Below are 9,514 nucleotides of genomic sequence, written 5' to 3'. Positions count from 1 at the left end.
TTTCAAACGTATTAACGATACGTCTCGAACGTAAAATATGATTACGTAGATCATTCATTTATTTTATCCGATCATAATTTGTTCGTAGAAATAATGAATATCGATCGTCGGTTTAGGTTATAGAAAGGTAATTGACTTCGGAGTCGTTGACTGACTTCCGGTTAAGACAAGCCCATGTGGACGGCAGCAGGGGTGCCCTGAGTTCAGTACGCGTTTCGACCGTGCCTCGTGTAGTCTCTCGTATTCATTCCCTTCTCGTTATTTTCATTTCAAATTTAACTTAAACGGTAAGAGTCTCGAAAGCACTCTCAGATATATATCATGGCGGATTTAGATGACTTCTTTGCGAAAAAGGATCGGAAGAAAGCCAAGGGTAAAAAGTTCACTACGACCGAGGAGGTAGCAAAGAAGCTGGAAGAAACGGGTAAACGTTCGGAAAAAATGAAATCAAAGGAAAAACCAATGAATCCGGAAGGCGAGGAAACTCAACAAATAGAGGTGATATTTCAATATTATTTATTGATAATATTATAACAAATGTGTTCCCATTATATTCGACTTTAGACTCCCTTTATGGGAAGAACAAGGCTAAGAGGACACACTGGTCGCTGCCATGTTTGCTTGTGCAAACGTCACTTCGGCTTCTAACGAACCTGCCTATAAAATTAATTCGCTTTCTCTAAATTTTCTTTTTTGTTACGATATTATTTGTAACTGATCCTAATTCGGGGGCGGGGGATTGTGGGCTGAGGGGGGTAAAGAACGAGATCAAGTGCGACGATTATATAACATTGAACGATAAAGTCGAGCATAGATTTCTAAGTAAATTCGATGATTAAAATTTATATTTTTTAAATTGTAGATTTTTCGATACAGAGCCGATAATTTTTTATGATCGATAATTGATATCTCTCGCTTGCTCGTATACATTTATTCCATGTTCTCTCTCACTCACATACACTCTCTCTCTCTCTCTCTCTCTCTCTCTCTCTCTCTCTCTCTCTCTCTGTCTCTGTCTCTCTGTCTGTCTTTCTCTCTCTCTCTCTCTCTCTCTCTGTCTCCCTTTCTTTTTTTTTTACTTCTCCCTTTTCTTCTCTTTTTTACTCTACTCATTCCTCTGACATTTTATTTCTCGTACATTACATACATGTGCTCGTATGCGCACGTGCTTTTTTCAAACTCTTGCATAATATTATACAATAACATCGCAATATAGCTCGTATAAATTTGATTTGGCGGCGTCATATTCGTCAATGAAAATTATTCCCATCTAAGGAAATATTTTATTTTAGGATGAAGACGAATGGAAAGAATTTGAAGTTGAAGAGAAGAAAGATCTAAGAGGGTTGAAAATTGGTAACCTTTCGGTAAAAGAAACCATCGACGTGGAATCCGATGATGAACGAGGAACAGGCGACAATAGTTCTGACGGAGAAATTGGCGAAAATACAGTAAAAATTGGACCATGGAAGAAACCAGAAGTACTACAGCAGTCAGAGGTTGTAGAAGAGGTAACATCAGCGGCAGCTGCTACACCAGCAGTCCAAACAACATCAACGTATAGTTATGTACCTCCCCATTTGAGAAATCCTGTAGTAATGTCTGCACCAAGACCACGAGCTAAAAATGTAGCGCCTGATATTCATAGCGAAGAGTATTTCCCTACATTGAGTTCCAGGCCACAGAGCAATGAATCCACCGGTCCATGGGGTCGACGGTAAAGACACATTCATTTTACGTTCAATTTTTTTTTCTTTTTCTTTTTTTTCTTTTTCTTTTTTTTCTTTTTCTTTTTTTTTTCATTTTGGTAACAAAAATCAATCATTTTAATTTTTTCCCGTCGAACTTCGATAAGAATTTAAGCAGGATATTTTTATCGTTACGTTCGTATACCGGAGTATATAATCCGTATATAAAAACAAAAAAAAAAAAAAAAAAAGAAATAGTGAACTATACCAAACCTATTTTATTGCACTGCGTATATACATTCTTATAGGCCTAGTGCATATAAAATATAAATAAATGATGAATCCCATGAGACCTTTAATCCATAGGATTAAGGTCTCCGGATAATAATTTATTATAGGTACGTCATCCTTTATATCAGGGAGAATAATTCCTAATAACGGTATATCCTAAGTTTTAAAATTTTAATAACGACGGGAAAGAATCAATTTAACTTAATGAGTTGTACTTTTTTGATAGTAATAATAATAATAATAATAATAATAATAATAATAATAATAATAATAATAATAATAATAATGATACTTATTCTAACTGTATCGAATAACGAGTAATTTAATAATGAATGGAAAAATATATAGGAAACGAGAAGAAGGTACGTTCGAGGAAGTTCGTAATCGCGGTGGTAGCAGATCTTACAGTATCCAGGAGTCACAGGCTCAAACACCTAAACTCTCCCTTGGAAATAAGTATGGTGCCCTATCGCAAGATCAAAGCTGAAAGCACTCCTTGCGATTAGATCAGACAACGGACACGCATTGTTATATCATCGCCTCCTTTCCATTTCGTGGCCCAGCTAAGCCGCAAAACATTTCATAGGATATAGAATATTATGTGTACCATAGCATGCATATATATATACATATGTATATGTATGATATATGTATATATAAATATGTAAGCGCATAATGTACACCGTGTACATGTCCGTGTTTTGAAAAAGCCCAGGGCAAAATTCTGATTCGACTGGTAACAACAGGATTCATTGTGCTTGTGTAACAGGAGCAACTTAGGTCCTTCTAAGCATCGAACGACATTCTTACAATGAAATCGTATTTTACAAGTGAAAACTTATTTTCATACTGTGTGCTCAAATGTTAGCCTCACTTTTATATTTAATTTTATAAACTTGTAAGATTGTACTGCATCAAGAAGTATAATCGCGTCAAGATAGGAAAGAGAAATATAGTGCGGCGCTCAGATTCTCTCAGAGAATTTTTCTGTGAATATATATTAAATGTGGGAAATACTCTTATTAGTTCGTAACTGTGTGATCTATTTGTTTCTTTTTTTTTTCTGCTTCTGGTTCTTTTTTAATTTTTATTATCATTTTTTTCTTCTCTTTTTTTTTTTTTTTTTTTTTTTCTTTTCTTTTCTTTTCTTTTTTCTTTTACTTCACATGGTGCTAGTTTTATTTAAAAGGAAATACAACGCCGTTATAAAATAATAAATCTTTTCTCTCTTTTTTTTTTTTTATATATATATATATTACGTGTCTGTGTTGTTATTCGTTACGTAAACGCGCGTAAATCGGATATGACAATTGTTGGTTTCTATAAATTATATTTGTATGTGTCTCTCTTTTAATTATTCTTTATATTTTTTTTTTCTTTTTTTTTATTAAAACGGGTACGAAATATCGTGAAACGTTAAAATGAGGTCGTTCTTGATGGGACCCTCAGTACTCCGTTACGTTCTGTTATGCTCAAAGAAACTTAGGCGTCCGACGAATAAATGAAACATTTTAACGAATTTAAGATTCATAAAAGATCGGGCTAACAAATTTATAGGCTGGGCTTGGGAGCAGAATAAGAGAATAAAAATAGATGCAAAGTGGAACGTATCCGAGCATCATCGAAAGAAAATATGTGTATAGAAAGTACGTTGTGATCGCGATGGAAAAGATGAAATATATATATATATATATAAATATAAATGTATATATATATATATATAAAAGATATCTTTTATATATATATAAATATAAATATATATATATATATATACACATAAAGAAGAAAAATTCATGTACGTTAAAAGAAAAAAAAAGAAAAGAAAAGATAAAGGAGAAGTGTGTATATATAAGATTTCGTTTGATGATTGTTTTGAATTTACTTTGTTGATTTAAAAAAAAAAAAAACAAAAGAAAAGAAAAAAAAAGACTTCCTTTTTTCTTTCTATTCTCTCAAAAAAAGAATATATATATATATATATATATTATATATATATATTATATATATTATATATATATTATATATATATATATATATACAAAAAAACGAAGAAGAGAAAAACCAGAAAAAAGAAAAAGAGGAAAAGCTTAAGCGAATGGAAATAAAATTGAAACGCGAATTGAAATATGATGTTTCCTATGGATACATAGTTGGAATACATTTAAGAAGGCGGTGCTAAAAAGCTGTTATTTTTTGATGATATCATAAATGAGCCATACAGAATCGAATAATGTGTACAGTGAAAAAAAAAAAATAATGAATTATGAGAATGTGATTATTTATAAATAAATATCCTAGAATTAGCTAGGAAGGTATACGTACTGCATCAATTATTTTTATTTTCTTTTTTTTTTTTAATTTTAGTCTTTTTTTTTATTATTATTATTATTATTATTATTATTATTATTTTTTATTGACTTTAGTCCGCACCACTCAAACTATTATCTATACGTAAAACGCTTTAAAGTGTCCATGTAAGCGTTTATTCCTATAAATATATAAAGGACAAAGTGGTGCAAAGTTAAACGGAGTAAACGTAATCCTTTCCGTTTTCGATCTCGTAATTGCAATTAATAAACAAAGAAAAATAAAAATATATATATATGTGTACATATATATATATATATTGCTCCATGTATCTCTGATCGCGTTGTTTTTAACGCCAATCGTTGTAAAAGAGCTTCTGCGTTCAGCTTCCAAAATATGTTGCAAGAGAAACTGCATAGTATCTCTCGAAGAAAAAAAAATAGAGAGGAACATTCGAATGATCCTAGCCGATTATGGCAATGGATGGCGATAAGGGGAAAAAAAAAAAAGGAAGAAGAAGAAATAATCTGCCTTCTGTTAACGGTATATAGTTGAAATTAGAATGACTTTATCGTTGCATGATTGAGAGCGAGAGAAAGAGAGAAAGAAAACAAGCGATAGAATGATATTTAAGAAAAGTAAATGACGAAAAGAAGAAATCAAGTTAGAAAGTGTTGAGACATATATATATACATATAAGAGAGAAAACGTGGCTATTGATAAAATGATAAAGGAAGTAAATAAAAATGAATCATCGAGAACGATTTTTTTGGGGTATAAGAATTTCCTTTCTGAATCCTAAATTATGCATTTATGTATTATGTACTATTGAAAGTAGAAGAAGAAGAAGAAAAAGAAGAAGAAGAAGACGAAGAAAAGGGATCAATAATTTTTCTTTTATAAAATCGTCGGTAAAGTCTATCGTTTCCTTATTTCGATGCGATATTAAATATTATATCGCATTATGTATATACAAATTTATATATATATATATCTATAAAATTTTATGGAAGTTTCTCGTCGTCCGATTTATTAACTCTGTTGATGTTTTTTTTTTTTTTCTTCTGAATTCGCGTTAATCATTATCATAAGATTAAATCCTACACATTGATTCGTTTACTTTGTTTTTATATATATATATATATATATATATATATGTGTGTGTGTTTGTATGTATCTATATATATATATATATGTATATATCTTTTTTGTTTTATTAAAGAAAGAAAGAGAGCAAGAAATAGAAATTGTTAATGTACTTTTAGAGGTGAGTGTAAAACAAAGCTTATATTAAATATTAAATACTTTTTAGATCAGCTTAACTCGTTCGTTCTTTTCTTTTTTTTTTTTCTTTTCTCTTTGTATTTACAGCTTCGATATACGTATGTTACTTATATACATATATACATACATATATATATATATATATATATGTGTACATATACGTATGGTTATATATATAGATACTACGAATACAAGACCTCATCACAGATCGCGATGTTGAACTAAACAATAGTTACATTCGTATTTATTCGTGCATGACCTTGGACATTGTCAAAGTACGTCCTCATAAGTTGCTGTACTTACGTCGCTGTAAAGATAGCAGAAGAAAAACAATTGTCTATATATATATATATATATATATATATATATATATATATATATATATGTATATATGTATATATATATGTATATTTGGTATCATTCATCGAACCTCTCTTCTGTGATCAAATGTAGGATCGCGAACGTACTTTTCTCCATATTTTAATCCATGATCTCCCTCATTGCTGTAGGATTCGTACATCGGTCCTTCGAGTAAGGAAGCCTTGAATTTTGGTAAAAAGTAAATCCATGCTTTTGTTAACGAGCCGATCTAAAAAAAAAAAAAATTATATAGATAATTATATAATTAAAAAGAAAACATGTTATATATACAGATACATATGTATTATCATATATTTATATCATCAAACAAATATACGTATATTTATTATCATATATATATTTATGTATATATATATATATATATATATATATATATATATATATAGTGTAGTATGAGTATATATATATATATATATATATATATATATATACGTAAATCATTTATTATTATATTATTACATACTCATATGTATATGTGTGTGTATATGTATATATGTATGTATATATGTATGTATGTATGTATGTATGTTTATATAAATTTATATAAAGAAATTCGATTTCTCGGTATATTGATAAATTTACCTCTTCGAAATTATTATTGGATTTGAATTTAGATTCTGTTGCCATGAGAACGTCCTCTTCCACACGCTCATAAAAATTTGGATGTTCCTCGAGTTCATCCAATCTCGTCAACATCTTCGAATCGACGTCGTATATCTCGCCGATCACATGCTACTCGTAAACAAAAGAGAAACATGTTAAGAAATAATAACATTTTCTTTTTTTTTTTTTTTTTTTTCGTTTTTTTCTTTTTTCTTTTCCCTCTTTTTTAGCAATATTTACGTGAAAAAGAGAGAAACATTTTTCATACGTTGTCGTAAAAAAATTCATATGAAATGGAGAATTTAATTGTTTTTGATTAAATAAAAGCAAATAATATTCTCAATGGAGAGAGAGAGAGAGAGAGGGAGAGAGAGGGAGAAAAATAAATTTATCGGTCAGCTAATGAAAAACATTAAAATCAATATTTAAAAATTTTTATAATGTACGTAAATTTTTATGATTTTTATAATCGAAAATTTTTTAATACAAAAAATAAAAAATCAAGTATTATCAACTTTTATATATAAATATAAATGTAAATGTAAATCATTGATATAATATAAAATTTTGGTGAGCTTGATTTTGAATTTTTTTTTTCTTCCTTTTTTTTTTTTTTTTTTTATAATAATAATAATAATAATAATGTTTGCACTTACATGACCGATTCCTGGTTTTTTCAATAAAAATGGAATGTTGTATTTAGTAGCAATTATCAATGGATAAGATGACGTAGTTCTAGCAATTCCAAGAAATTTTGCATATCCATTAGCCGTATCCTGTATGAGTTTATGATTTGGTTCTCCTCTCTTCAAGGTTCCATATACGAATATACGATGCAAAGGATTCTTGAACAGATTTTCGTACATTTTCTTTCTTAAATATTTCCTCTCTCTCTCTCTCTCTCTCCCTCTCTTTCTCTCTAGACTCCTCCTATCTCTCTTTCTCTTACGCGTGCTTTCTTATTTATTTATAATTTTTTTTTGGTACTTTTTCGATCCTTTTAAATTATTTCATTTAAAGTATATAATAAGTCGTTTAAGTATTATACAAGTTAACACGCACAAGGCAATAAAAATATAACGTTTATCTTGAAGTATCATAAATAATTAACTTGATGGGTAAAGTTGAACCAAACAAAAAACACATTTCTATTTATGTCTATCAGATGTCACTGTGTACGACGAGGAAAAAAAAATATATATATAAATATATATATATATATATATATTTATAAAGAATAAAATAAAATGAAATAAAATAAAATGTAAAGATCGTGATAATGAATATGATTAAAATTTATCTTACGTTATATTTCTGACGAACGAAACTCACGTCCCTTTATGACTTTGATCAACGTTAAAATGTCGGATTAGCCGTAAGTAGTAATAGTCGATTTACAATACGTTGTATTTTTGGTTACATTCCAATGAAAGTAATAATACGAAGAGCCAATTCGGGATTTTATTGGTCATGAAAGATGAGAATGAACGATGGCACACTAAGACGATATTGTTCACGTGAATCCAGTAGTATTTTATAATACCATATATTATACGACAGATGTCGCTGGTGTCGAATGAAAATTCACGTTTATATATACATATATATGTACATGAATATATGTATACATATTTAAAAATAGCCACGTACGCTTCGTATTTATGCATATTTATATATATATAATTTTTTTTTTTTTCGTTCGAAAGTGCAATCACATTTGCGTTATCATTTATTTTACACTTTATCGTTAAATTACTTTTAAAGCAATACAAAAAAGAATTTTATATTTTATTCATTCATTCATTTATTTATTTATTTATATAATTGTATATTTATGTAAATAGTTTTTATATTTGTTAGAATGAAAAGAAATAAAAACAATGAAAAAAAGGAGAAAAAAACACAAAAGAAAAGAAAAAAAGAACAAAGCAAGAGGAAACGAGGAGAGAGAGAGAGAGAGAGAGAGAGAGAGAGAGAGAAAAAAAAAGAAAAAGAATTCATCGAAAGATAAGAAAAATGAATGAAAATTACCTCGTTTAGAAAGTTCGAATCGATCATCGTGTTGTAAGTATATATTGAATAAAGTTCCAATATAAAGATGTTCGTTAATATGGCGGTCGATGCAACGTGAAAGATCATAGCTCTCTAAGACGTTTTATAATAGATATTATCGATGAAAGGTGTACGAGACGTTAGGAAAAGGCGATAGAAAGAACGCGTTTAAAGCGAAACTCGTCTCTCTGTATATGTAAGAGAATATTGTCGGTCAGCGACTCGTGGGAAGTCAACAGTTCTAAGTTCGTTCGATAAGATCTTCCAAGCAAAGTATACGTCACTTTGTATTTCCCAAGAATCACGTCACTTTGTATTTCCCGCCAATCACGTTTCGAATTTGAAAGAAATTTTTCTCCTTTCTTTTTTTCCACCTCGTCACCCAAATAATCGTCATTGTTTTTCTTCTATCTAATTTCGTTTGTCCTCGTTGTCGCGTGTCCGATGTTTTCCTTTTTTGCCTTTTCTTTCCCTTACTTAATTTTCTATTTTTTATTATATTTTTTTTTGTTTTTTTTTTTGTTTTTTTTCTTTTTTCTTTTCAACGTTATCACTCGTACGTAAAAGAATTAAATCATTTTTCTCATAGATCATCGTTTTCCAATATAATCGAATCTTCTAGATCTTCGGATCGAGACAAATATTCGCCAGCTTGTCTGTACCGTAAGACTTCTTCGAGTTCAATTAAATATTTTTCATCCTCTTGGTTAAACTCATTTCCCTGATATTAAAAGAGAAAGTTTTGTAATAATTGACTCGTTGGTAAATCGATTATGAAAGACAATTACCTCTATTCTTACATAAAGGAGGCCTTTGCTCGTATCATTCAACATCATATAAGTCTGATAATGTAAGCAAGCTAATAATTGTTTAATAATTACACCAGATAAATGATTAACTGTAAATAA

At 29.3% G+C, this 9,514-nt stretch overlaps 2 protein-coding genes across 8 annotated transcripts; one reads left to right on the top strand and one right to left on the bottom strand.

Moving 5' to 3' along the window:
• Nucleotides 1–161: 161 nt before the first annotated feature.
• On the top strand, nucleotides 162–2,673 carry LOC118446057 (protein CDV3 homolog). Its single transcript, XM_035876227.2, has 3 exons — nucleotides 162–498; nucleotides 1,293–1,717; nucleotides 2,328–2,673. Exons 1-3 carry the CDS (start codon nucleotides 322–324, stop codon nucleotides 2,464–2,466), a joined length of 741 nt encoding a protein of 246 aa, XP_035732120.1. The 5' UTR covers nucleotides 162–321; the 3' UTR covers nucleotides 2,467–2,673.
• Nucleotides 2,674–5,588: 2,915 nt separating this feature from the next.
• Nucleotides 5,589–8,818, bottom strand: LOC118446060 (putative gamma-glutamylcyclotransferase CG2811). Of its 7 annotated transcripts, none has more exons than XM_085655194.1 (5): nucleotides 8,586–8,818; nucleotides 7,211–7,399; nucleotides 6,534–6,683; nucleotides 6,001–6,159; nucleotides 5,589–5,907 (listed from the first exon to the last, which is right to left on the bottom strand). In XM_085655194.1, the coding sequence occupies exons 1-5, from the start codon at nucleotides 8,691–8,693 to the stop codon at nucleotides 5,854–5,856; spliced, it is 660 nt and encodes a 219-aa protein (XP_085511320.1). In that variant the 5' UTR covers nucleotides 8,694–8,818; the 3' UTR covers nucleotides 5,589–5,853. The 7 variants fall into 7 exon arrangements, with proteins under 7 accessions (XP_085511320.1, XP_035732124.1, XP_035732122.1 ...); XM_035876231.2 differs by having other exon boundaries at nucleotides 5,589–5,877; nucleotides 6,038–6,159; nucleotides 8,586–8,817; XM_035876229.2 differs by having other exon boundaries at nucleotides 5,589–5,877; nucleotides 8,586–8,816.
• Nucleotides 8,819–9,514: the final 696 nt, after the last annotated feature.

This window comes from Vespa mandarinia, chromosome 1, assembly GCF_050613455.1.
Source record: "Vespa mandarinia isolate Hongniang chromosome 1, ASM5061345v1, whole genome shotgun sequence".
In the NCBI taxonomy this organism is placed as follows: Eukaryota; Metazoa; Arthropoda; class Insecta; order Hymenoptera; family Vespidae; genus Vespa; species Vespa mandarinia.
Note: the sequence above shows the minus strand (reverse complement) of the source record. Positions and strands in the feature narration are given on the sequence as shown.